Source organism: Myotis daubentonii, chromosome 4, assembly GCF_963259705.1.
Source record: "Myotis daubentonii chromosome 4, mMyoDau2.1, whole genome shotgun sequence".
Classification (NCBI taxonomy): Eukaryota; Metazoa; Chordata; class Mammalia; order Chiroptera; family Vespertilionidae; genus Myotis; species Myotis daubentonii.
Window position 1 is genome coordinate 39,521,813 of NC_081843.1, and position 27,698 is coordinate 39,549,510.

General features: G+C 44.7%; 1 protein-coding gene across 2 annotated transcripts in view; it reads left to right on the forward strand.

The window, feature by feature from the left end:
* The first annotated feature begins 3,606 nt into the window (after positions 1–3,606).
* ALDH7A1 (aldehyde dehydrogenase 7 family member A1) overlaps positions 3,607–27,698 on the forward strand; it is a 42,988-nt gene continuing 18,896 nt past the window's right edge. The window contains exons 1-9 of one of the 2 annotated variants that reach the window (XM_059693737.1): positions 3,607–3,828; positions 5,145–5,198; positions 5,741–5,806; positions 10,397–10,477; positions 11,334–11,457; positions 16,260–16,392; positions 18,721–18,765; positions 23,920–23,997; positions 25,936–26,033. In XM_059693737.1, coding sequence (XP_059549720.1) covers positions 3,637–3,828; positions 5,145–5,198; positions 5,741–5,806; positions 10,397–10,477; positions 11,334–11,457; positions 16,260–16,392; positions 18,721–18,765; positions 23,920–23,997; positions 25,936–26,033 — 871 coding nt within the window. In that variant the 5' untranslated portion in view covers positions 3,607–3,636. The remainder of the gene's footprint in view (positions 3,829–5,144; positions 5,199–5,740; positions 5,807–10,396; positions 10,478–11,333; positions 11,458–16,259; positions 16,393–18,720; positions 18,766–23,919; positions 23,998–25,935; positions 26,034–27,698) is intronic. The other variant, XM_059693738.1, reaches the window with a different exon arrangement.

The window sequence follows — 27,698 nt, forward strand, 5'->3', positions numbered from 1 at the left end:
CAAGTGAAGATTAACAAAAAACAACCACAAAAGGTAAGCAACTTTCTGATCCTTAAATCAAACATTTGTGAATATACAAACTTTCAGGCCCAAAGGGTCCACTACCTGTGCAGCCTTGCAGAGGGGGTGCAGGAATCCTGACTTGGAAGAGTTCCCAAACTTGGGATTGTAAAGACCTCAAAGATGCCCTGAGCTTTCTAACCCCTTTTCTTACAAGGCTAGCCCGGGACACACAAGCATCTCCTGTGGCCATAAGACCTTCCAGCTTCACACATCACTCTTCATGAGGATCTGTAAATAGGAGGTGTGATGCAGAAAAACATGGGATGGACCATTTCTTTGAGGCCTTGACTTTCTGTAGTTCTCATTCATCTCATCCAGGGATCAGTGGACACTCGTCTACATGGCTGCTGAACACACAAAGGAGTATTAATAAACACTTGTGGCCCCAAAGCCTCAAATGCTCGTAGTCACATACCTCTAAGGGTGTTAACTATTGTCAGGGCAGACCTTGTTCCTCCAGAGGGAGAGAGCAACTCAGTGTTTATCAAAGGGTGTTTTCCACATAGACTGAGGGGCTTTAAAGAGATTTCAAACCAAATGAAAGGCCTTCCCCTCAAATATGGGGTTTTATACAACGTTCCTTGAGGTTCTTCAAAAGAGAAGAGCTGAATCCTGACTCCAGGTCTCCTAACTCTTAGACAACTTGATTGTTTTACCTTTCCTACATACAATTGCAATCCCCTCGTCGATTTGGCTCAGTGGATAGAGCCTAGGCCTGCAGACCAAAGGGTCCTAAGTTCAATTCTGGTCAGTCAAGGCCACTGACATACCTCGTTTGGTCCGGGCCCTCAGGGCCCATGCAGGAGGCAACCAATTGATGTGTTTCTCTCACCTCCATGTTTCTCCCTGTCTCTTCCTCTCTCTTCCACTCTCTCTAAAAAAGGTCAATGGAAAAATATCCTCGGGTGAGGATAACACACACAAAGAATTGCAATTGCCTTGGAATGGGTTTGTGTATGGTGTAATGTAGGAGTCAAATTTCAGGCTATAATTATCATTTTACTATGTGGTATGTGATGCAACTAATTATCATATAAGGCAAGAACAGTCCTCCTACCCCCGAAATATTTTGTCCAGTGTTTTTATCTAGAAGTTTTAGTTCTTACCTTTAGGGCTATGGTCCATTCTGAGTTAATTATATTGTGTGAAGTAAAAGTCAAGGTTCTTTTTTTTTTTTTTGCATGTGAATATCCAATTACTATAGCACTTTTTATTGAAAAGACTCCTTTCTCCCATTGTTTTTCCTTGATACTTTCACTGAAAATTGATTATATATACAATGTCTATATCTGGGTTCTCCATTCAGTTTACATTTGATCTTTTTTTGTTTGTTTATTTGTTTGTAGATCCTAACCGAGGATATTTTTTCCATTGATTTTTAGTGAGAGTAGAAGGGAGGGGGAAATACAAAGAGAGACACACATCGATTGGTTGCCTCCCACACATGTCCTGACTAAGCCTGCAGCCAAGGCACATGCCCTTGATTGGAATTGAACCCGAGACCCTGCCACCCTTCAATCCATGGGCTCACGCTCTGAGCACCCGGCTAGGGCAGTTCCATTGATCTTTATACCAATGTGAAGCTTCCTTGGTTACTGTAGCTTTATAATAATTGTAAAATTGTTATAATAATTGTTAAAATTATGTACATTTGTTTTTTATCCCCCCCCCCCCCAAAATTGTTTTGGCTGTTCTAGATCCTTTGCATTTCCACTTAAACTTTAGAATCTGCTAACCAATTCTGGTATTTTGATTGGGATTGCTTTGAATCTATAAAGTAATTCACACATTAGGGAGACTGCCTTAGCCTGATGCCATTGCCCTTGCTGAAATCATTTATTGTTAATTGACAACTCTTCTAATTCTGGGCTCATTAAACAACCAAATAGGTAGTTTGTATCTTGGAGGAGAAGGCAGTGATCAGAGGATGTGAATGGTTGGTTTTGTGAAGATAATTTTTTCTATGAAATAATACGCCAGCATTCTAGTTGTAGCATCATTTTTTATGAACTGGATTAATATCAGTCTGCCCAGAACAATAGTGTCACTCACGCATGCTGTGACAAATCAAGTTCCCAGTTTGCAATAATGAAATTGCATCCTGGATTGTGATGATTTCTCCAATCTCCTGCGGCATTGGGGCAAGCATATATGTTCAGATTACATCTCTCTGCCTCCTGGCCAGCAAGCTTTGAAAAATGAAGCTGGCTAGCATTCACTGAGGATATCCTAAGCACAGGTCATTTGTACCTATGCTGTAATTCCAGTCCTTGCTTTAATCACTACCTTTGAGGCCTTTGATAAGTCATTTGAAAAGCAGAATTGACCATTTGCAAACTCTGCCACTTTTAAAAAATTTTTTTTATTGACTTCAGAAAGGAAGGGAGAGGGAGAGAGAGATAGAAACATCAATGATGAGAGAGAATCATTGATTGGCTGCCTCCTGCATGGCCCCCACCAGGAATCAAGCCCACAACCTGGGCATGTGCCCTTGACCGGAATTGAACCTGGGACCCTTCAGTCCACAGGCCAACGCTCCATCCACTGAGCCAAACTAGCTAGGACAACTCTGCCATATATATATATATATATATATATATATATATATATATATATATATACACACACACACACACACATACTAGTAGCCCGGTGCACGAAATTCATGCACATTAAACAGGAATTAATTGCCCTAACTGGTTTGGTTCAGTGGATAGAGCAACGGCCTTCAGGTCCCGGGTTCGATTCCAGTCAAGGGCATGTACCTTGGTTGCAGGCACATCTCCAGTGGGGAGTGTGCAGGAGGCAGCTGATCGATGTTTCTCTCTCATCGATGTTTCTAACTCTGTATCCCTCTCCCTTCCTCTCTGTAAAAAAATCAATAAAATATATATTTAAAACCAACAAAAAATAACTGTCTTTGTTCTTCAAAAGCAAGAATATATTCAGGTAAATATTCAGAAGGAAATACCATAATTCAACATTTTTCATTAATTAGGAAAACTCTAATTTGTAATATAACAAATCAGTGAAAACAAACAACTTTCTCCCTCCTTACACCAAAACAAAACAAAACCCCAACACACACACACACACACACACACACACACACACGCCCCAAACAACTCCTCTTCAGGCTATTCCATAGGACAGCAGCGCCACCATCACTGGGGAGCTGGTTAGAAATGCTGATTCTCAGACCCCGGCCCGGACCCACGGATTCAGAATGTGCACTGGCCATGCTGGCGCGGTGAGGGCGTGCACACTGCAGTCTGAGAGGAAGCCTTGCTCGGACCTACTGGGCGTTAGAGCCGATACTTTGCTGGGGAGAACTCGCTGGGCTCGCGGCCTCCGGCCTGTTTCACTAGATGGCAGTCCTCCTCTCGTGTCCTCCCTGCGTCCCCCGCTTTGTTCCAGCCCCAAATTAAACCCGGGGTGCAGGCTGGGGCCGGCCTTGAGGCGGGAGGGCGGGTCCCGGGGTGGGGCCGGGCCTGCCCAATGGGCGCTCCCGGGCGGGGGGCGGGGCCCTATTTCAGCTCCGGCCGCGGGCGCGCGGCGCGTCCCGGGCTCAGAATGTGGCGCGTCCCCGGGCACCTCTGCGTGCGCTTCGCCGGGCGGAGCGAGCTCTCGGGACCTTGGAGCAGGCCGGCCGCCTTCATGTCCACTCTGCTCATCCACCAGCCCCAGTACGCGTGGCTGAAGGAGCTGGGGCTCCGCGAGGAGAACGAGGGCGTGTACAATGGAAGCTGGGGCGGCCGGGGCGAGGTACGCGGGCGCCCGGGGAAATCTCTGCCGGAGGCTCCGTCCGCCGCGGGAGGCCGGCGGGCTCTGCTCAGCCCGACTCCCGCTGCTGCTGTAGGCGGTTGAACGGGTGGAAAGTTTCGAGCTCCACCGGAGAAGTTTCTCCGAGCAGGGCGCCTTAAAACACCCCTAGACGGTAGGCCCTTGTGCGCTGTGGAGAGTCGGTTCCATGCCACTTTGGGGCTCGTTGGGGTTGGTTGGGGCTGTTGGGGTTAGACTTTTCACGCATATTTACAGCCTTAGGCCGAGTTCTGCCATCTGCAGTGAGAAACGCCTCACGCTTAACGGCGGAAGTTACCTTAATTTTGCGCTTGACTGTGGCTCCTGAGATGTGACATCTGCGCCAGGGGCAATGCTCTACAATAAATACAGCGTCGCACTGTCTTCTTTCTGAATCCCTGTGGGGTGTGCAAGCTCGTACTTCCTGAAACCCTTGTTTCCCCCCCAGGACCGGTTTTCCCGCATTTGTTTCCAGAGCCCAGCACCGTGCCTGGCGTCCAGTTAGCGCTCCATAAAACGTTCTCTAGGATATGATGGAAGGCAAAGCACTTATCGCCTACCCTAGATCTTTTGAGAGTCGCTTAGGGAAGAAAGTTTTTGGAATAAAATATTATATAACATGCCACAGACGTCGTGCATGTTATATAATGAACGTGTTTTGTTAGAGGAAACGCCCTCCCTTTAGTGGTTGTGGGAGACTCGGGTGGTTTTAATACACCCCACTCAATTGGTAGTTGCCTATTTTTGTTTTTCCCATGGCATCTAGTCATTAGCTTCTTGGATAATCTAGTTCCTCCTGAAGGCCTTTTCAAAAGAAAAATTTTTAATAATAGTTATGCCTTGATGATTTTTTTCTTTCTTTCTGTTGATCTTTTCAGTTTGTGCGGACACAGGCCATACCCGTAGTTGTTTGGCTTTGGCTATTTTATCTCATGACCAGAGGGTGGGCAGCGTAAGGGAGAGAAAATACGTAAAACTTGATTTCGATCTATTAATGGAAAAAGGGATGAAATAACAGGTTACATTTAGATTTTTGTTAATATACCTAATACTTAGATGGCAAGAGAGGGTTTTGCAGGAAGGTGGTTCTAAATGTTTAGGTCAAAATGAAAAGCTTTGTAGAGTGGCTTATTTGTAACAGAAGTTAAGGTTCCGAGATTGGGTATTTTATCTTCGTCTTTTTTCTTCTTCCTCCTTTTTTTCTTCCCTCATTTGGTCTGTTCTCCTAATTTGGATGGGCTTACATTTTCTACATATGATTGCCATTTTTTTGTTTTTAGGTGATCACGACCTATTGTCCTGCTAACAATGAGCCAATAGCAATAGTCCGACAGGTGAGTACTTCTATTTTTCATGCAAACCGTCTACTTGGAGTTATTGGGAGTGATCAAGAGCTATAGGAAATTACAAAGTCAAAGAACAATGTTTCTTTTTCATTGACATTTAAGACTGTCCACTCTTCCCAGTGGAGGTGTGTGCGCCCTAGAAAAGGTGAACCATAAAGAGGACTAGGAGAGAGGGGGTCCCTAGCTTCTGAATCACCTGGGACTCCTAGAACGAAGTCCCCATAAATCGGGTTGGAGCCCGAGGTTCTGACATTCCAATACTCCTCAGGTGTTGTTTGAGATGCGGCTAACAGACAAAAAGCACACCTAGATTCTACCTGTCTTACTTATTGGGTTCCAGCGAGTTTGGGGAAGCATGGGCCATGAAAATAATTTCAAACCACAAATTTTAGGGCCACCCAAAGATTTCCAATTCTTTTCCAAAATAGTCTGTGTGTTCTTAGGAGATCATCACTTTTCCCTTTGTCTCCACCTAATTCTTTTTTATTTTTTGTTACACCCTCTTCTCCCCTCCTGAATTCTTAATGTAGGCTAGTGTGGCTGACTATGAAGAAACTGTAAAGAAAGCAAGAGAAGCATGGAGAATCTGGGCCGACGTAAGTACGGAGGCCATGGCATGATTACTTACCGTAGTGCAGTGAGGTAAAGGAGCATCTGCTGAGCAGGCCAGTGCCCCTGGCTGCAAGGGGAGCCCTTTGGGGGCTGTGATAATCGCTGCTATAGTCTTAGAACAGTGCCTTTTACATCTGGGCCTTCAGTGTCAACGGGTAGTTAAAAAAATTATTTTTATTTTTCTTGCTTTTTAGAGAGAGAAATAGAGAAACATCCATCGATTGCCTCTGACACACACTCCAGCCATGGATCGACTCTGCAACCTGGGTATGTGCCCTGACCAAGAATCGAACCTGCCACCTTTTGGTGTACGGGACAACACTCCGACCAACTGAGCCACACAGGCGAAAGCATCAGTGGGTGATTTTAAATGGATTAAAACTCTTACTAATAGCCCTGGTGACGTGGCTCAGTTGGTTGGTCCTCTCCGGTGCACGGAAAGGTTGCAGGTTGATTCCTGGTCAGGGCCCATAACCAGGCTTCCCCAGTAAGGGGTGTGCAGGAGGCAGCTGATTGATGAATGTTTCTCTCTACCCCCCTCTCTCTAAAAAATTAAAAACACCCATTTGCTTCTTCTCCCTCCCCACCAGCTCTCTGGGAGGTGAATGGGGAGTTTCTCAGACATAGATTCACATTTCTGGTTCACAGGGCAGTGGTGGCTGCCCTTCCGAAGGGCAGGGGCTGGAGTTCCTAAACTGTCTAAAGCAGCGGTTCTCAACCTGTGGGTCACAACCCCTTTGGCGGTCGAACGACCCTTTCACAGGGGTCGCCTCAGACCATTGGAAAACACATATATAATTACATATTGTTTTTGTAATTAATCACTATGCTTTAATTATGTTCAATTTGTAACAATGAAATTGGGGGTCACCACAGCATGAGGAACTGTATTAAAGGGTCGCGGCCTTAGGAAGGTTGAGGACCACTGGTCTAAAGGCTTTGAGGTGGGTTCTGCCTCCTCCACCTCTGAGTCCACCAGGGGTTATGTGAGCAAATGTAGGGACAGAGTGGAGTTTGGCCCCGCTTAGCTGTCACTAGGTGAGGGCCAGTTCTCTGGAGGAGGGGAGAGTAAAGAACAGGGTTAGCCTGGATTTCCTAATCCTCTCACCTCACCCTGAATATCCCTTTTGGTCTGCCACCAGAAATTCTAGGCCTGTGGCTGGAGGAATATCCTGGGGTTAACCCAGCTCTACCCCTGGGGAAATTCACATCAGTGTGCTTTGTCATGTAAAAAGGGGAGACTGTCTGCCCACTTCCTGGGTTATCATGGTGGGGGGTGTAAAATGAGTTAATCAAGTAAAATGCTTACAGGAGAGCCTGGCACATGGCAAACCTCTACCTGCCAGTGATGAAAGCACATGCTGCCGGTCTGGAACTGTTGAGCAAAGTGTTTTCGCTGAATCACTGATTGCTGGGAGTGGGGGGCGGAGGGTGTCTTTGGGGAGGGGCAGGCTCTCCAGGGGGCCCTGGGTTGGATGTAGCTTTGTGCAAAGATCCAGGAACATTTTTCTGCTGATTTAACTAATTCTTAGACTGAGGGTTCCATTATACATAATAAAAATATGCCTGAGCAGGAAAATACCACTTCCAAAAGTCAACAGTAGCTAAGTAAAGTTCCCCCACCTGCGTAGAGAATAGTGTCCAGAGCAGTGTCATTCACTGTCATGCTTTAAACATAACTTTTCTTTCTGATCATAAAAGTAATGCATATTTCCCACTTAAAAAAAAATTGAAAAAATTGGATGATGCAATAAACAAGATAATCAAATTTACCTTATCAATACAAATACTTTTCTTGAGTCTGCTGGGTCTTGAATGCCTTCAGCACAAAGTAATCCACTTGTCCAAGGGCACGTTCTGGGGTGGCACAGAAAGTGCGGAGCTTCCCCGCTCCCGTCATGCTCCGCAAGTTTATTAACATGTTGCATTAGTGTGAGACATTTCTTACAGTTGGTGAGCCAATAGTGATACATTATCATTAAATATATAAAGTTCATCATTTATATTATATTAGGATTTCACCCTTGTATTCACTATTTTGAATGCCAGTGAAACATTTGACCAGAAACATCTATTACGTGTGTGTGTTTACCCAGGGCAAATACAATCGTGTTTGAGAAAAGAGTTAGTGTGAATTCAGGATCTTTTCTTTTTTTAAAATATGTTTTCATTGATTTTTTTAGAGAGAGAGGAAGGGAGAGGGAGAGGGAGGAAAACATCAACATTGACCGGCTGCCTCCTGCAGGCCCCTGCCCGGCATCGGGGTCTTTTCTCCTGACCCAGCCTGCACATCCCTCTTTGCCCTAGGGTGGCAGCTGCCGTTACGTTAGTTCTGGGCTGTACCTGGTTGGCGTTTTCCCTGCCAGGGCCTCGTTTGGTAGTCTGCTCGTACTCAGCAGTGCCGGACTCTGCGCCTTACACCCTTCCTCAGACTTCTCAGACTTCCCAGGAGAATGGGGGCTGCTAAGTGGGAACGGGTTGCTTTTCTGGGTGATGGTAGAGTCAGTGGGGGATCCACTTGCTGGAATTCGCGTTAAGCAATTGAGTTCAAAGTTTAGGGACGAGAGAGACTTTCCTAACTGTGCTCCCATCGGTTGGCCCTGCCTGTGTGAGGACAAACTACTGTATCGTTTAGTTCATTTAAGTTAAGCCGGGAATTTTTCAAAGGAGACATTTTCCTCGAAGGGAAAAGGAACAAAGTATAAAAATGCGGAAGACTAGTTGTAAGAACTGATTTCTTCCTCTGAACTGGAACTTGCCACAGAGAACCTGGCTGGTTCCAGATGCTGCTTTCTTTCATGAGCCGGGTTCAGCTCGCCGTTTCTGCCCCTCTGCCTCCTCGTGTGTCCTCTCCATCTCTGGTGAGGAGGAGCCAGAGCCTCTTCCCTCCCTTCAGGGCAGGAACTGTTAACGGCCATCTTTAGCGGAATGAAGGAGTACCAGATACCTGGCAGTCTTTATCATGGGTGTCATTGTAGTAATTCCTCAAAGGCTCAGCTAATACTTCCCTCCTAATTCTTAATGTGACTTCACGGGTGAAGTGGACGAGGACTCTTGCTGCCACCTCAGGAGGGTCTGAGAGTATTGATGCCCAGTTATGCAAGGCCTGATCAAGCTCCCACTGGAGATGTGACTTTCTTCCTTGTCGTCCCCCCCCCCCGCCCCCCCCCCCCCCCCCGCCTTCACTTTCCCAAACCTAATCCTGAAGTTCTCAACTCTTGCTTTTTGTGCACATCATCTGGGGAGCTGGGGGGGAGAGGGGAGGGGAGGGGAATGCCAGCCCTGGCTGACATGTCTGTGGTTAGAGTGTTGTGGGTTCAATTCCCGGTCAAGGGCACTTCCTTGGATTGCAGGTTTGATCCCCAGCCCAGGTCAGGGCACATGCGGGAGGCAACCAATTGATGTGTGTCTCTCACATTGATGTTTCTCTCTCTCCCCCTTCCTCTCCTCCCTCCTACTCTCTCTAAAAAAATCAATGGAAAAAATATCCTTGGGTGAGGAATAATAACAACAACAACAAAGATGTCAGATTTGAGTGGCCTAAACTGGGATCTAGCTATGACCAGCGTGGGTGAGTTGCTTGTGCGTCGTGTGTACACCAAGAGGTTGCCAGTTCGATTCCCAGTGGGCTCCATCCCTGGTGGGGATAGGGAATGTGCAGTAAGTAGGTAGCCAGTGGATGTTTCACACTCACATCAATGTTTCTTTTTCTCTCCCTTCCTCTGAATAGTCAGGGTTGAGAATCAATTTAAAATTATCAAGTCTTGAACATCTTTTTTAAAAAATGTGTTTTTATTGATTTCAGAGAGAAGAAAGGAGAGGGAGAGAAAGATGGAAACATTGATAAGAGAGAAACATCCATTGGCTGACTCCTGCACGCCCCCCACTGGGGATTGAGCTGGCAACCTGGGCATGTGCCCTGATCAGGAATCAACCGGCGACCTCCTAGTGCATGGGATAGTGCTCAACCACTGAGACACACTGGCCAACCTCAAGTCTTGAACATCTTAAATTACATTTCTCTCTGCTGCCATTTTTGTAGTCCAGGCAGCCACCACCTCTGGTCTGGCCTAATGGTCTTCCTATCCGATCCTTGTTTCCCTCTGATCCATTTTCTATATTACAATTAGAGTGATATTTTAAAATGTACTGTGATCTACCGCCCCCCTTTCCCCACCACTATTTAAAGCCCTCTGGTAATTGCCTCACTGTTTTTGAATCCTATACGTGGCCCTTTGCCGTGTGGCCCCTGCATTTCTCTCCTGCCTCTTTGAACTCCTTACAATTTTCCAAAACCACCATATTTTTTCTTGTCTTTTGGCCTTTCTTTTTATATATTTTAAAATACGTATTTATTGATTTTAGGGAGAGAGAGAGAGAGAGAGAGAAACATTGGTTGACTGCCTCCTGCATGCCCCTTACTGTGGATTAAGCCCACAGTAATATTTCCTGACTGGGGATCAAACCCACAACCTTGGCATATTGGCATGACCCCTTGACCACTGAACTACCTGGCTGGGGCTTAGAATTTATACTTTGAATCAGACACTAAAATTCCATTTTTTTTTTCTTAGATTCCTGCTCCAAAGCGAGGAGAAGTAGTGAGACAGATTGGTGATGCCTTGCGGGAGAAGATTCAAGTACTAGGAAGCTTGGTAAAGTATTTCTGTAGTAAAAATATAATCCTTTGAAGATAAATAAGACTATCATACATTTCTCTATGTAAGATTGATTTTATTTTAAGGTTTTTTTATTTTCTTTTTTTTTATCCTCACCTGAGGATATGTTTTTATTGATTTGAGAGAGAGAAACGTCAATGTGAGAGCAAAACATTTGGCTGCCTCCTGCACACCCCTGCCAGGATTGAGCCCACAACCCAGGCATGTGCCCTGCCCGTGAATTGACCTGGCAACCTTTCGATGCACAGGATGATGCCCAACCAACTGAGCCACAGTGGCCAGGGCAAGATTGTGATTTTTTTTTTCTTTTTTGGTTTTTCTAAGATTGTGATTTTTATGAAAAGCAAGTTATACATTTCAAGAGTCTTTTCTCTACAGGAAAGATGAACAAGACAGGAAAAAGTGAAGACTATTCTTTTTTTTTTTTTTTGGTTATTTTTTTATATATATATATTTTATTGATTTTTTATAGAGAGGAAGGGAGAGAGATAGAGAGCTAGAAACATCGATGAGAGAGAAACATCAATCAGCTGCCTCCTGCACATCTCCTACTGGGGATGTGCCCGCAACCCAGGTACATGCCCTTGACCGGAATCGAACCCGGGACCTTTCAGTCCGCAAGCCGACGCTCTATCCATTGAGCCAAACAGGTTTCGGCTGAAGACTATTCTTGAGTTTTAAAATTCTTCAGAAAAATAAGAACAGATTTTCTAAAGTTTATTGCCTTCACAAAAGAGGCACAAAATATGTTTTGCATCTCCCCCTCTGATCATTTTAATGTTTAAAACATGAATTCTGCTGGGAAATGTAGCTTGGCTTTTTGTATTTTTAGGTGTCTTTGGAGATGGGGAAGATCTTAGTGGAAGGTGTGGGAGAAGTTCAGGAGTACGTGGATATATGTGACTATGCCGTTGGCCTATCACGGATGATCGGGGGACCCATCCTGCCTTCTGAGAGTAAGCAGTGAAGAGTAGGCTAAGAGTTCCGTGTTCTGTTACAGAGAGCTCCAAAAATGCCTTGGCTGTGATCAGTTTGCAAAAGAGGACTTGTAAGTGGCATATAAATGAATGAAAATGTCTTTACTTTTTATAGTCAGAAATGTAAATTGGAACAGATGGAAACATCAGAGTAAGACACTTGGAAAATTTATTTTATTATTAAGAGTATTACAGAAAATTTATTTTCATTTATTTATTTTTTAAATATATTTTTATTGATTTCAGAGAGGAAGGGAGAGAGAGAGAGAGAGAGAGAGAGAGAGAGAAACATCAATGATGAGAGGGAATCATTGATTGGCTGCCTCCTGCATATCCCCCACTGGGGATTGAGCCTACAATCGAGGCATGTTCCCTGACCAGGAATTGAACTGTGACTTGTGGTTCATAGATCGATGCTCAACCATCAAGCCACGCCAGCCGGGTTATTTAATGAAATTAATTAATTAATTAATTAATTTTAATATATATATATTTTTTTGATTTCAGAGGGGAAGTGAGAAGGAAACAGAGAGATAGAAACATCACTGATGAGAGAAAATCATTGATTGGCTGCCTCCTGCATGACCCCTACTGGGGATCGAGCCTGCAACCCATACATGTACAACTCTGCAACCCCATCATGCCCTTGACCAGAATCGAACCTGGGACCCTTCAGTCCACAGGCCAACATTCTATCCACTGACCCAAACCGGCTAGGGCTTTTTTTTTTTTTTTTTTTTTTAAGATAAAACTCAGTGTTGGCAAGTCCGTGGGTTGACAGACACTCTTATGGGGACTTGTGGTAACATGAATTGCCCATCCATCTGGAAAACAATTTAGAAATAATCCAAAGAGCCTTACATTTAATACCAGTTTCAAGAATCTGATTTGAGTAAATAATTTGGATGTGACAAAGGCTTATGTGCAAAGATGTTCATTGTGGTATCAATAGGAAACATTAAAAATGACCTGTAAATGCCATAAGGCAAAGGTTGAGCTCATGTTGGCAGTCTGTTAGCAGGTAAAAAAAAATCCTGTTTATGAAGATTGCCTGCCTCCAACCCCACACTTTTATGGGAAGGTTGTATTTACTTATTTTAAAATGATTTTTTTTTGTTTTGTTTTTTTGTTTTTAAATATACTTTATTGATTTTTTACAGAGAGGAAGGGAGAGAGATAGAGAGTTAGAAACATCGATGAAAGAGAAACATCGACCAGCTGCCTCCTGCACATCTCCTACTGGGGATGTGCCCGCAACCCAGGTATATGCCCTTGACCGGAATCGAACCTGGGACCTTTCAGTCCGCAGGTCGACGCTCTATCCACTGAGCCAAACCGGTCTCGGCTTAAAATGATTTTTATATTATTTTTTGAAGAGATGATATACTCATATCACAAAATTAAGAAATTAAGGAGTAAAGGATAAAAAGTATTTCCCCTGGGTACTCCATAGTATCCCCATGGAAGTAGTTTCTGGTTTCTTGTATATCTTTTTAGAGCTTTTATTCACTTATAGGCAAATATGTGTGTTTTGGAAACACAGACATTAGCAAACTATACATTCCATTCTCTGTTTTTTCTACTTAATGGGTCTTGGACATCCTATCTAATAAAAGAGAAAAATGGTAATTGGCGTACGACGATACCCTTTTCATTGGCTAATCAGGGCTATATGCAAATTAACTGCCAACTATGATTGGCAGTTAACTGCCAACTATGATTGGCAGTTAACTGCCAACTATGATTGGCAGTTAACTGCCAACTAAGATTGGCAGTTAACTGCCAACAAGATGGCGGTTAATTTGCATATGTAGGCACAATGCAGGGAGGCCAAAGGGAAAGCAGGAAGAAGCCCCCTGCCACTGACAGTGATCGGAAACCCAGGGGGGAGCTAAGAGCTGGGGGGCAGGGCAGAGGTGGCCCTGGGGCCGCCTTTGCCCTGCCCCCCAGCCATGATCAGAGAATCAGGTGCCTTTTCCGCCCTGGCCAGTGATAGCAGGAAGTAGGGGTGGAACCAGTGATGGGAGCTGGGCACGGTCGAAGCTGGCAGTCCCGGGAGCTAGGGGTCCCTTGCCTGGGCCTAAAGCGGAGCCCACGATTGCGGGGCCGCTGCAGCTGTGGGTCCCCGCTGCCCGGGCCAGACGCCTAGGCCAGAGGTGTTAGGCCTGGGCAGGGGCGGAGCCTGCAACCGCGGGGTGCTGGGGGTCCCCTGCCCAGGCCTGACACCTCTGCCGGAGGCCTCAGGCCTGGTCAAGGGGCCGATCCGGTGATTGGTGATCAGAGGGCGATGAGGGTCAACTCCTCTGGCTGAGGCATCAGGCCTGGGCGGGGGGCGGAGCCGGGGATTGGGGGGATATGATGGTCCCCTTGCCCAGGCCTGAAGCCTGGGTCAGAGGCGTCAGGCTTGGGCGGGGGGTGGAGCAAGCGATCAGAGGGAGATGGGGGTCCCCTGCCCAGGCATGATTCCTGGGCCAGAGGCCTCAGGCCTGGGCGGGGGCCAGAGCCAGTGATTGGGGGGAAATGGGGGTCCCCTGTCCAAGCCTGACACCTCTGGCGGAGGTGTCAGGCCTGGGCAAGGGGCCGATCAGGCGATCGGAGGGTGATGGGGGTCTATGCCTCTGGCGGAGGTGTCAGGCCTGGGCAAGGGGCCGATCAGGCGATCAGAGGGTGATGGGGGTCTACGCCTGAGGGCTCCCAGTATGTGAGAGGGGGCAGGCTGGGCTGAGGGACACTCCCCTCCCCACACACACCCAGTGCACGAATTTCGTGCACCGGGCCCCTAGTTGTTTCATAATCTGCCATGAAGGGACTTCCTTCATCTTGTGTTATGGCTCTGTGCTTGTTGTAAAGATCCTATATGTAATTTGTTTAACCAGTTCCCAAGTGATGGATGTTCTCAGGCTTCTGCTGTCACACAGTGCTGCAAGGACCAGCCTTATACTCTGGGAGGTTTCCGTGATGAGCATAAGGGCTTATGTGATTTGTCATGTTTGCAGCTTTGATAGAGCAAACATGATTCTGTGTGGCTGCATTGAAGATAAAAGGGCTGGAAGTCTGCCAGAGTGGTGACAGTGGTTATAGTCATCTTTCTAGTTTTCAAAATTTCCATGTATGGTAATTATGATATATTTATGATCTGAAAAGAAAATATATATATTTTAAAGAACATAATATTAATCTATGCATGGTCTTGGGGTAACTTTTTTTTTTATAATATATTTTATTGATTTTTTTACAGAGAGGAAGGGAGAGAGATAGAGAGTTAGAAACATCGACGAGAGAGAAACATCGATCAGCCGCCTCCTGCACATCTCTTACTGGGGATGTGCCCGCAACCCAGGCACGTGCCCTTGACCGGAATCGAACCCGGGACCCTTCAGTCCACAGGCCGACGCTTTATCCACTGAGCCAAACCGGTTTCAGCTCTTGGGGTAACTTTGACCTCATTAATGCAATTAATGTTTATTGCGTGTCTACCAGTTGCCAGATGATCTAATAGGTGATACTTGATCTAAATAAGGCATAGTCCTTGTCCTCAAGGAATTTATAAGCCTATGGATTTTTTACATTTAAGAGGAGAGGCAAGTGGGAGATAAGTATAATAGAACATGGTAAGTACTGTGATGGGTGGAGAGTAGGATAATGAGCCCCTAAGCTAGCCAGAGAAAGTAAATCCAGGGCCTCCCAGAAAAGCAATTGAAGTTTAGATTTCAGGGCAGCGAGGCAGACATTTAAAATAGGCATTTTAACTAAGTGAAAGCTTAGTGTCCTAGCCGGTTTGGCTCAGTGGATAGAGCATCGGCCTGGGCCTGCAGACCAGAGGGTCTCTGGTTCGATTCCGGTCAAGGGCACCATATCTTGGTTGCAGGCTCTTCCCTGGCCCGGGCCCTAGGTGGGGCACGTGCAGGAGGCAACCAATCGATGTGCTTCTCTCACGTTAATGTTTCTCTCTGTCTTTCCCTTTCTCTTCCACTCTCCCTAAAAATCAATGGAAAAATATCCTCGAGTGAGGATTAACAACAAAATAATAATAAAAAAATGAAAGCTTGGGATGGGAGAATGTGTCCTATTTGGGGAACTGTATGGCTTTAGCACAGCTGGAGGCACAGTATGAGGGGGGCTGGGGTGGTGGAGCGGAAGTGGGAAGAGACTGTTCCTGATAGGGAGATGGACTTTAGATGGGCAGCTACAGTAGTGACCCAGACACCAAAGGGTTTTAAGCAGGGAAGTGTTATCAGCTGCACTGGCCTCCCTGGGGAGGAGGAGGAGGAGGGGAGGGCAGAGGTGGAGGAGGCAGGTCCTGCCCGAAGGAGGCAGAGCCAGCACATCATCTGAAGGGAGTTTAGGATGCCTAGACCAAAGGGGGTCTGTGGGTGCAGCAATGGCGGCTTCCCTGTGCCTAGCTAGCTGTGTGAGCGTGGCCAGAAAGATGCATGGCTGGGAGCTCTGCCTTTCTGGTTGGTCTGGTTTTGACCAGGGTTTGTGAGCCATCACTCCTTGCTTCACTGCTTTGGTTGCCCTTGATTAAAATGACCAGAGTTCCTGTAAGGATCAGAGACATTGTGTCTATCATTAAGGTTGGTGTCATAACAGCTTTTGTAGTGTGTTAATTAATGAACCAATGTCCCGCAGCTATGCAAAGTGATCCACGACAGGGCATCTGGAATCCCCACTGGGTCCTGTGCGCCTTTGTTCTGAAAATGAAAGCTAGCAGACTGATTAACTTGACATGCATTAAGTGAACACGCTTAAGCATGCCTCTCGCCTCCCCCTGTCCTCAGGACCTGGCCATGCACTCATTGAGCAGTGGAATCCTGTAGGCCTGGTTGGAATCATCACTGCGTTCAACTTCCCTGTGGCGGTGTATGGCTGGAACAACGCCATCGCAATGATCTGTGGGAATGTCTGCCTATGGTGAGACCTGCTCACTTTCTTTTCCAGTGATAGATGATAAAAGTAGCCATTGTTAGGAACTAGCAAAAGTATTTTAAATGTATTGAAATCTGTTCTACTACTCTAATCTTTCTTTTTTTGTTGTTGAGATTTTTATTGATTTTTAGAGAGAAAGGTAGGGAGAGGGAGAGAGAAACATTGGTGTGAGGAAAACATCCATTGGCTGTCTCCTGCACGCCCCCTAGTGGAGATTGAGCCTGCAACCTGTTCTTGTACCCTGAAGGAGTTGAACCAGGAAGCTTTTGGTGCATGGGATGATCCCCAACCAACTAAGCCACACGGGCTAGGGCTCTACTCTTTCTGTTAACATATTTAGTCATATTGGCTAGTTGTGAAATGCCGACTTTGAATTATTATGTATTTTACCATTGGTAAAATTTTGTTTTTGACTTCTTTTTTTGACATAGCGTTGTCCATCCAGTTGTTTCCACCTCAAGGAGGGTACTGTAATTAAATTCTGACACTGACTTCCTGTGTTTAGTGTCAGGGTCCTCATGTATAAGGGCTCAGACTTCCACAAGACTGGCTCCACTTCAGATGCAAGCTGCAAGTACCCCAGGTCCCCAGGACATCTGCAGTTCTGACCAGCCATCTGTAAATTTGGGGGTTCCCATGAACTCTCAGCTTCAATAATTCATTAGAATGACCCAGGGGACTCAAGAAACTTCAGTACTCAATGATTATAGCTTCTTTTTTTTAAATTGATTTTTTACAGACAGGAAGGGAGAGGGATAGAGACCCAGAAACATCGATGAGAGAGAAACACCGATCAGCTGCCTCCTGCACACCCCCCACCAGGGATGTGCCCGCAAACAAGGTACATGCCCTTGACCGGAATCGAACCAGGGACCCTTCAGTCTGCAGGCCAAGGCTCTATCCACTGAGCCAAACCAGTTAGGGCAGCTTTTTTATAAAGGATACACATAGGGAAAGGTCTAGAAGTGTCCCAGACGCAGAGCCTCCAGGCCCTCTCCCAGTGGAGTTGGGGTATGGCACCCTCCCAATCAGGAGTCTCCACTGAGCTTTGGTGTCCAGAGTTTTTTATTGAGGTTTTATTCCATAGGCACTATTGATGGAATCATTGGACGTGATTGAACTCAATCTTGATTTCTCTTTCCTGTGGTTGGTCTTTCTGGTGACCAGCAACCAGCCCCCATCTTGAAGCTATCTAGTAGACACGAGTCACCTTGTTAGCATAACAAACACGCTTTTGTCACTCAGAGTCCCAAGGTGGGTTTGTTATGGTAATCTTCACCTGAGGCTATTTTTTCCTTTGATTTTTAGAGAGAGTGGAAGGGAGGGAGGGAGGGAGAAGCATCAATACAAGAGAGACACTGCTTGGTTGCCTCCCACACTGTGTCCTGACCAGGGCCAGGATGGAACTTGCATCTTGGAACCTGCAACCCAAGTGAGGCCCTTGACTGGGAATCAAACCCGGGACTCTTTGGTCCGAGGGCTGATGCTCTAACACACTGCTCAGCGGCCCAAGATATTTGAAAGCTCTATGCCAGAAACAAAGACCAGTTAAATAATCTTTATTGTGCTATATTCCCCAAACAGAAAACTAAATAAATAACTAGGAGGGGAAAAAAGGAACTTTCGATAAGTCACAACATTCTTTTTAAAGTTTGACTCTCTTTTCTTCAATAAGAATTTGATAGTGAATTTCTAAGTTATTCTGAAGCCCTTGGCCAGTGTTCCCATTGATGCATTAAATTTTACATTTTATGAACTATTTGATAGTACAAGTGAAGTGAGGAAATGTCAGCGTCTTATAGATGACAAAATGCTGATTTCAGCTTTCCTGTTCAGTGGAAGAACTAGATTTGTCCTTGCCTGTTTTGCATCTTACTGCTAGTTATAGGCCGATCTAAATGCAGTCAGTTGACTGTACTCAAAGACTGTCTACAGAGCAATGCTTAGGTGGGAGGATTAATCATTTGGCACCGTGTTGCCAAAGGGACCTGTGCGTTCTGGCAGCTCACAAGCCTTCCAACATAAGTCATGTTGATTTCCGCTTCACTCGGTCCCCATGATTGGCAGATATTAATGCAACAGTTCCTATGAGCAGTGCAGCAAGCAGGTTGAAAATTGCTTTTTGTCGTTTTTATATTTATGAAAGTTTTGTAGTCTGCTAGGTCCCAGAGACACCATGCCGAAGGACAGGTTCCTGTTTCCGTTATGAGAGGCTCAGTTGTCTAAAAAGACTTGCTTCTGCTTGATAATCAAAGGTCTTTAGGATTTCCACCAAATTAAACAGCCTTTTTTTTTTTTTTTAACCCTATAAAGGAAAGGCGCTCCAACAACGTCCCTCATTAGTGTGGCTGTCACAAAGTGAGTATGTGTGGCTTTCTTTTTCCTGGGTGTGGAGAAATCTCAAAAGGGTGACTGACAGGCACTGAATTTTAATGTGATGTAACAGTCTCATATTTCAGGTGGGATTTGGCTGTAATAACACTTTGTTGTTTTGCAGCTTACAGAGCTCTCTCAGAGCCACATCCTTTAACTTGGTAGAAACGTGGCTGATACAGATTTAAGTGTTGAAATCGAACTGTTATGAACATTTTGTCACTTGCAAAAGAGAAGCAAATCCAGCACAGAGGAAATTTTCTTGCAGTTTTGGGGCTCTATTTTTAAACTATTCAACATGTTAGTGGTTTTGTTTTCTACCCAGCTAATCCTTTTATTGCTTTTGTTTAATAGACTGTTAGCAAAGCAGAAAGAAATATTATTCCAGGGATTCTTCTCACACTATGTAAAATGTATTTTCTCTCTTTTTTTTTTTTTTTTTTAATATATTTTATTGATTTTTTACAGAGAGGAAGGGAGAGAGATAGAGAGTCAGAAACATCGATGAGAGAGAAACATCGATCAGCTGCCTCCAGCACATCTCCTACTGGGGATGTGCCCGCAACCCAGGTACATGCCCTTGACCGGAATCGAACCCGGGACCCTTCAGTCCGCAGGCCGACGCTCTATCCACTGAGCCAAACCGGTTTTGGCATATTTTCTCTTTTGATTAAAAATTGTTTTATTTACTCATATTCGAAAACTTCACAACTGATTGTGTCATAAAATCAATGTTAATAATTTGTCACTCTGGAATTCAGAGATCGTATACAAGAGCATACCTTTCCATGTGAGTGAGGAAGCATCCTTTATGCTTGGTTGATTTTGTTGGGGAAATTGGGGTATCCCCTTCCTCACTGAGTGCTGGGAGTGGAGTCCTTATGGTATCTCAAGAAAACGAATTTTCTGAGGTTTGCACGGGATGGTGAGTGATTTTTATTTGCACGGAATTTTATCATGGGCTTTTCCAAAGTCCCTTTTCCCTTAGTCCAGTTATAGAAGCAAAGCCAGTGTCCAGAATTTCCCTTCCATGTTGCAGCCGAGTGTTGTAAATGTTTCCCTCCACGTCCGGTGGTTCAGGGTTCAGGATCTGGAAGAGGAGCCGCACACAAATGAAAGAAAAGACAGGAGATAATTTGGGAATATTGGGGGGCCAGGTGGGTAAGTCCAACTCAAGAGGAAGGACTTTCACTGGTGCTCCGGCAGCATCAACCTTTTATAGTCAGAGGTAAACAAGGTAGTGGTTACCATAGCTACACTGTTCTTGTGAGTTTCACTTGTTTTGACCATAGTTACACTTCCTGAACTTCCCTCAGCCCATTAGCTTCCCAGATAAGATCTGGGGAGTGTTATAAGGTCAAGCCTAATTATGCTAAGAGGACTGTGCCCTCTAAGCTGGGACTTGTTTGTGACTTTGCCAGCAGGTCAGTCCCGTTCCCCACAGCCGGGTCCAGTCAGCATCAGGCTAGTTACAGTTTGTTAGTCCATTGTGTGTGGGGGTCCACATGGCTGTGGGCCACGGGAGAATGCCAGGAAGCAGGAGTGAGAGCCCAGGAAGCAGGAATCAACCAGGAGAGTGAACTCATTTGTTTAGGGATTAAATATCTCAAATCTTTGTGTGCTTGCAGTGGCCATGCCCATTCTGGCCATTGACCTGTTCCCAGGTGTGACTGACAGTCAGGTACCCTCCAACATTGTCCCCAGTTCATCACCCCAACTTTACTGGGCATGCGTCTATTTCCTCTCTGTCCCGTCTTTTCCCCGTCATCTGCAGGGAATAGACTGGTGTCTCCATGGGCAGTGTAAAGCTGTAGCTTCCTGGTGAAGCTGCCCAGTGATATGCCTATAATATTTGGCCTTCCCTTTACTCCTTTCCTGTTATTAATAAGTAGGATAATTGCAATGGTATCATGCTCATGGTTGGCATTCTCTGATTTAAGAATGGTTGTAGAGAGCTTGTGGTGGAGTCTATATATAAGAGGGTCCTCAATATTAGAAGAGCATTTATGGCAGCGGTTCTCAACCTGTGGGTCACGACCCCTTTGGGGGTCAAACGACCCTTTCATAGGAGTTGCCTAAGACCATTGGAAAACATGTATAGTTACATATTGTTTTTGTGATTAATCACTATGCTTTAATTATGTTCAATTTGTAACAATGAAATTGGGGGTCACCACAGCATGAGGAACTGTATTAAAGGGTTGCGGCATTAGGAAGGTTGAGAACCACTGATTTATGGGCTACTGGTTTAGAAATTGAAAAGTGAGCTGAAAAAGAGAAAATAATAAAAAAAAAGAATAAAAAAAAGACACAATAGTATTTACTTGAAAGGAATGTGTGATATTGAGCAAAATATATCCTTCAAGGTAGGGGTGTTTGAAATATTACTTATTACTCTGATATACAAAACACAAAAATGATGAGATTCTCTAGGCAATTTTTTTCAAAATTGAAAACTTAGAACTGGCTTGCCAATTTAAGCAACTGGCTTAAAATACTGTTGAGTTGTTTTGTTTTGTTTTTTAAATACTGTCAGTTTTGATATTAGTTTTAAATGTTCTAAGTTATTGTTGCTTTGAGCTGCTTTATAATTACTATATGCTTTAAAGATTTCGAAGGGTTTGAAATGCTCACATAGGAACACTGCTGATATTTTAAGTAATTGAGAATATCTTATTTTGCAATAGAAGACAATGAGTAAGATGATGCTAAATTCAGCAAGGGTGCTGCCATATCTAACAGATCTTAAATTCACTTAAACGTTCAGACTCATAAGATGAACATAGGCCACAGATCATACCCCTATTTAGAAGGATATGCTAATTTGCCAGGAGGATAGCATTAGGTACTTCTCTTCAATTGGTGTCTTTGTAGCAGTTTGCACAGGGGTAAGGAGATGAGACCTAGATGGACAGAAGTGGGGGTTGCCCTGACTTATACCCTAATGCCCCATAGGAGCCAGACTACCTTGTACCAATTCTATTGACAGAGATTTCAGCTGCCCATAAGGGACATACAGTTACAAGAGTCACTGCACTCAGGGAAGGCCAAGAAGTATGAGTCCCTGTTTATCGTTCTCAGAAGGTTATTGTAATCTAGATGCAGTTGGCCAGTCGGGCCATTTTTACCGTAAGCCATGTTGTCTGTGTAGGTAGCGTGGTTGACACTCTGACATTTATCAGGGAACCTGGGTAACAAAACTAGACAGTTAACCTAAGGTTAGATTCTCATGCATGAGGGGGAAAAGATTTTGTTAACCTGTACTCATGGGCACAAAGCAAAACCATTACCCTTCAAGGACAACCAGTTTCCTTGTGCAGACAGGATGTACACCCTAAGTCCCTGGAAAGAATTGTACAATTGGACACCTCGTCTCAGACATGACAGCTGTAGTGTGTGATCCTTGTTGGATGGAAAAGAGAAAATCACTGTAAAGAATATTTTTTATTAAGTTTATTGGCCCGACATTGTTTAATAACATTATATAAGTTTCAAGTGCACAATTCTATAATACGTCATCTGTATATTGCATTGTGTGTTCACCACCCAAAATCTAGTCTCCCTTCATCACCATAAATTTGACCCCCCCTTTATCCTCTTCATTCTCCCCTCCCCTCTCCCCGTCTGGTACCCACCCTTCTGTTGTCTGTGTCTATAAGTTTGTTGTTTTGTTCATTCTTTTGTTGCTTTCTGTTTTATATCACACATGTGAGTGAAATCATATGATTCTTGTTTATAAAGGACATCTTTTGGGGCGACAATTGGAGTATTTACTTACGTTCGCAATGGAATCTTTTACGGAAATGGGTATAGGATTTGGACCTTCTTTGAAATCTAAACTAAACCAGTTAGAAAGTGGCCAGCCGTTGGGATGATTGATGAGAAGAACCGTGGCTCTACTGAGGCCCATGCTCCTCAGGAAGCTCAAGACGAAGAGCCCGTTTCAGAGAAAACGGAATGACTCAGGCCATTTTTATAATCCAAAGTAAGATCGGATCGGCGCCGAAACCGATTTGGCTCAGTGGATAGAGCGTCGGCCTGCGGACTGAAGGGTCCCGGGTTCCATTCCGGTCAGGGGCATGTACCTGGGTTGCGGGCACATCCCTAGTGGGAGATGTGCAGGAGGCGGCTGATCGATGTTTCTCTCTCATTGATGTTTCTAACTCTCTATCCCTCTCCCTTCCTCTCTCTAAAAAACCAATAAAATATATTTTAAAAAAAAGAAAAAAAGATTGGATCGGCATTGAGCTGTGGGTATTTTAACGATTACAGTGTAAGTTGTGGGAGACGGGAAAAGCTGTGTTGTTTGCAGTGCTTTAACCTGGAAGTGCTGATACGTCCTGACTATGAAAGGTTTGCTGTGAAGGCAGCCTTCAGGGTTCTGTAGGCAGGTCCAGCTCCCTCCGCTGTATCTCCTCACGACCTACTCTAGGGTTGGGGGACACTGCTCTGCTTTGCAGCGATGTGTTGAACCTTCTCATTTGCTGATGGGGATGCCCTTTCACTTCTTCGTCTTTCTAGGTTTTATTTCTTTACCATCATTTTAATGGATTTGTAACAACAGACCAAAAAAACAAAAACAAAAAATGCCCTGTGTTCAGTTAACCATCATGAATCATAGATGTCCCCATAGCTTGGCAGAAAATACTTGAAAACAATGATGACTTGAACTACCTGACCAATGCTTTATATCTTTTATTTTTCAGGTTTTAAAAAAAATGTTTTAATTGCTTTTTTAGAGAGAGAGAATGGGAGAGGGATAGAACGATAGAAACATAAATGAGAGAACATTGACCAGCTGCCTCCTGCATGCCCCCTACTGGGGATCAAGCCCAAAACCTAGACAGCTGCCCTGACCTGGAATTGAACCAGTGACCTCCTGTTGCGTGGGTCACCTCTCAACCACTGAGCAACACTGGCTGGGCTGTGTGTGTGTTTGTTTAAAATCTTTTTAAGATTCCCTTAGGGAGGGAAAAAAGAGTTCTACTTTTAAGTGTTTGAAAACCTCATTTCTGTTATGTGAAGAGAAATCCAGGCCTGGATGTTTGAGGGGAGGATGAGAGAGTTAGGTGGATGGAGTTTTTAAAAAACCCTAAGAATGAAATTGCTCCCTTAGCAGTAATTGCTTTTCCTTTCTAGGATAATAGCCAAGGTTCTGGAGGACAACAAGCTGCCTGGCGCGATTTGTTCCTTGACTTGTGGTGGAGCAGATATTGGGTAAGTCAGTATGTGCAGAATGTCTTTCTGTTGAAGGACCCCGGGCTGATCGACTAGAACCATCTGTCCTAGAAGAACTAAATGCAGTGCAGCTGGAGTGAGCATGGTTTTTTGGAATCATTATCATTATGGATCTCACTGGGCTCTGCCTTTATTAGTGCATAGCCTCTGTTGAAGGATGAGTAAGATATTGCCTTTTTAATTGCCCAGAGCTACTATTATAAGGTGTTTATCTCCTACAATAACAAGCTGCTGTAATGGTGTGCAGTCCGTGGCCTGCTGACACTTGATTTATAAAGGTGCGTGCTTACAGAGCAGAGCTGGGGAATTGGAGTCTGGTGTCTCACCGCCACCCCCCCACCCCCCCCACACACCACCCCCACAACCCCAGCTCCCAGCCCAAGAACCTAGTCTATTGGTCTGCGTTCTTCAGCCAGCCAAAATGGGGAACCTTGTGAATACAGTTTCTTTATTTAAATTTATTCAGGGTTTTTAGAGTATTCACAGTGTTGTACAACCATCACCATTGCCTTATTCCAAAACATTTGCGGGGGGGTGGGGGGGGGGAGGCAAAAGAAACCCTGTAACTATTAGCAGTCATTTCCTATCCTCCCCTTAGCAATGACTAAACTACTTTCTGTTTCCTTGGATTTGCCGACTTGAGACATTTCATAAAATCAAATCATGCAACATGAGGCCTTTGTGTCTGGCTTATTCTCTTAGCATAATGTCACAGCTTCTTTTTAAGCTGGAACTGACTATATAATTGCTCAGAAGCATGATGAATGAGGTTGTTGTTATCAGCTTAGACTTTGACTAGGTGAGGTTTCGTAGGGGTCTTATTGGTGTAGTTCAAATGTTAGTCTCCCTCTATTTTTACCTCCACACTAAACTTACTGGGCTATCTCAAAAATGAGCAATAAGTACTCCTTTTATTAAGTAAGTGAAATATACTAGTATGCATAGTGAATTATTGTCTTTAAACATGAGTATAATATCCTTTGACCAATTTGTTCTGAATCTTCTGGGTATCCTTGCCTTTGGCCTTAGAGTAGCCCAAAGAATTGCATTAGTGTGTAGGTGTGCATTACGGAACCACTGCTTTGGGTATCGGTGCCTGTGTTTGCTGGGCTGAATCTGGGGAGGCCTACATGGCTACATTCATCAAGCTGTTCATGCTGTATATCGCACTGATACTGTGGCTGCCTGGTTGGCCCACACCAAGCCCTTTGAAGCGCCAAACTGAGCAAATCTATAGTGTCTGGTCTACGTTCCTTAGAAGCAACTGGAACTCCTAGCATAGCCTTTATACATCATCTTCCACGAGGGATACTTAGGATGTTTCCTACAATCTAGCTTTTTAATTCTTGAAGAATTAATAGTTTAAGAGTCTGTAAAACAACTGGGAATCTCATCGAGGAAATGCTAAGGTCACATTGTCAGTCACCCATTTAGGACAGAAAGGACTATCATTTTTTTTTTTAATATATATTTTATTGGTTTTTTACAGAGAGGAAGGGAGAGGGATAGAGAGTTAGGAACATCGATGAGAGAGAAACATCGATCAGCTGTCTCCTGCACACCTCCTCCTACTGGGGATGTGCCCACAACCAAGGTACATGCCCTTGACTGGAATCGAACCTGGGACCTTTTGTCCGCAGACTGACGCACTATCCACTGAGCCAAACCAGTTAGGGCAGGACTATCATTCTTAGCGATGTCCTCAAATTGATTTCTGTTTATAGAGAGCTCAGAAGAGGTTAGCTCATTGTATTACATGGTTCTACTTGTGAAAATATAGTTCATTTTCATGAAGACCTTCCCTTGCTCTCCTGTAACTTAGACTGCCTTTCCAAGAGCCCATGTAAGGGTTTTCTAGCTGGTACCACTAGGTGGCGCCATTGCTGGGTTTCTCTGAGTGACCTGTCTGTTCTGCAGCACAGCGATGGCCAAGGATGAGCGAGTGAACCTGCTGTCCTTCACCGGGAGCACTCAGGTGGGCAAACAAGTGGCCCTGATGGTGCAGGAGAGGTTTGGTAAGTGTTGGCTTTCTAATGATTTCGATTCCCACAGAGGTATGGATGTGAAATTGAAAAGTTTTTTGTTTTGTTTTTCTTGACCCTTTCCATAGAGATACCAGCCATGTTTATCTGAATGTCCAAGTAAAAGAAAAGGGTACAGTTATTTTATTTTATTTTTAAAAAATATATTTTATTGATTTTTTACAGAGAGGAAGGGAGAGGGATAGAGAGTTAGAAATATCGATGAGAAACATCGATCAGCTGACTCCTGCACGCCCCCTACTGGGGATGTGCCCGCAACCAAGGTACATGCCCTTGACCGGAATCAAACCTGGGACCCTTGAGTCCGCAGGCTGATGCTCTATCCACTGAGCCAAACCGGTTAGGGCAAGGGTACAGTTATTAGTGGGTTAATATTAGGCAATCGCAAATTTAAATAGCATAATTTGGAAAAGAATGTCATTTTTCTTTCTAAATGACTGTAATAAAATCATATAAAATGTATCAAGTTCTGTCAGGCCTATTTGGCAAATTAAAAAAAGAAAACTCACAATTTAGACAGGAATATAGGACCTATAGCGAATGTGGAATAGAAGATTTAAATCTGTTCCCTCATTTATATAAACATAGCTTTGTACACTCTACTTTATGGCTGATTATAGAGCACCCGTGGGCAAATTACGGCCCGCGGGCCGGATCCGGCCCGTTTGGCTGTTCTACCCGGCCCATGGAGCCGAAAGAGCGGTGGGTTCTCTTGCTCTCCCCTCTGCTCCTTCACCAGCAGCAGTGTTAACCTGTATTAGTTCACACAAACACTCCATCCATGCTTTTGTTCCGGCCCTCTGGTCCAGTTTAAGAACCCATTGTGGCCCTCAAGTCAAAAAGTTTGCCCACTCCTGTTATAGAGGGTTTGAAAGGGTAATATTGACTCATTTCTAGCTATTGCTAGGTAATCCAGCCCTTTTGTTTTTGGGGCATTGTTTTTATTTATTTATTTATTTAAATGGGTTTTTGTTGATTTTTATAAGAGAGGAAGGGAGAGGGATAGAGAGATAGAAACATCGATGAGAGAGAAACATCATCAATTGGCTGCCTCCTACACACTCCCTACCAGATATTTAGCCCACAACCCAGGCATGTGCCCTGACCGGGAAGCAAACCATGACCTCCTGGTTCATAGGTTGATGCTCAGCTACCCCGGCTGGGCTCCTGTTCCCTTCTTATTTGAAGTAGTAGTTAGTTGTTCTCTCTTAAGTAGTACTATTAGTTAAATGGATTATGATAAAAAAAAAGAAAAATATCTTAAGTTGCAGGTGCTTTTTATGGAGGGGGCTGGCTGCAGGAGTGTGGTTAGGGAGCAGAGAGAGAATTGGAAAGATGTAGGAAGTGTAGGTCCCTTCTCTTCTGCCGCACAGCACTTGAAGCCAGGCAGGAGGAGCTGATGTGAGGTGTGGAATCTTCTGTTCCCTCCCCTTCTCTTGCCATCTCGGGTAGTGCTCTGCCATAGCCAGCAAGCTGTCACCAGATCAGGGCTGCAGCAGAGACTCGGGCTGACGGGGCACTCAGTGACTTGGTAAGAGCAGCCCTCTCCCCTTATCATCAACACGCATTGATGCATGGCTGTTTTAGAGCGTGGAAGTGAGGACCTCTGCTGCTGTCACATACACTCCTGATACCACA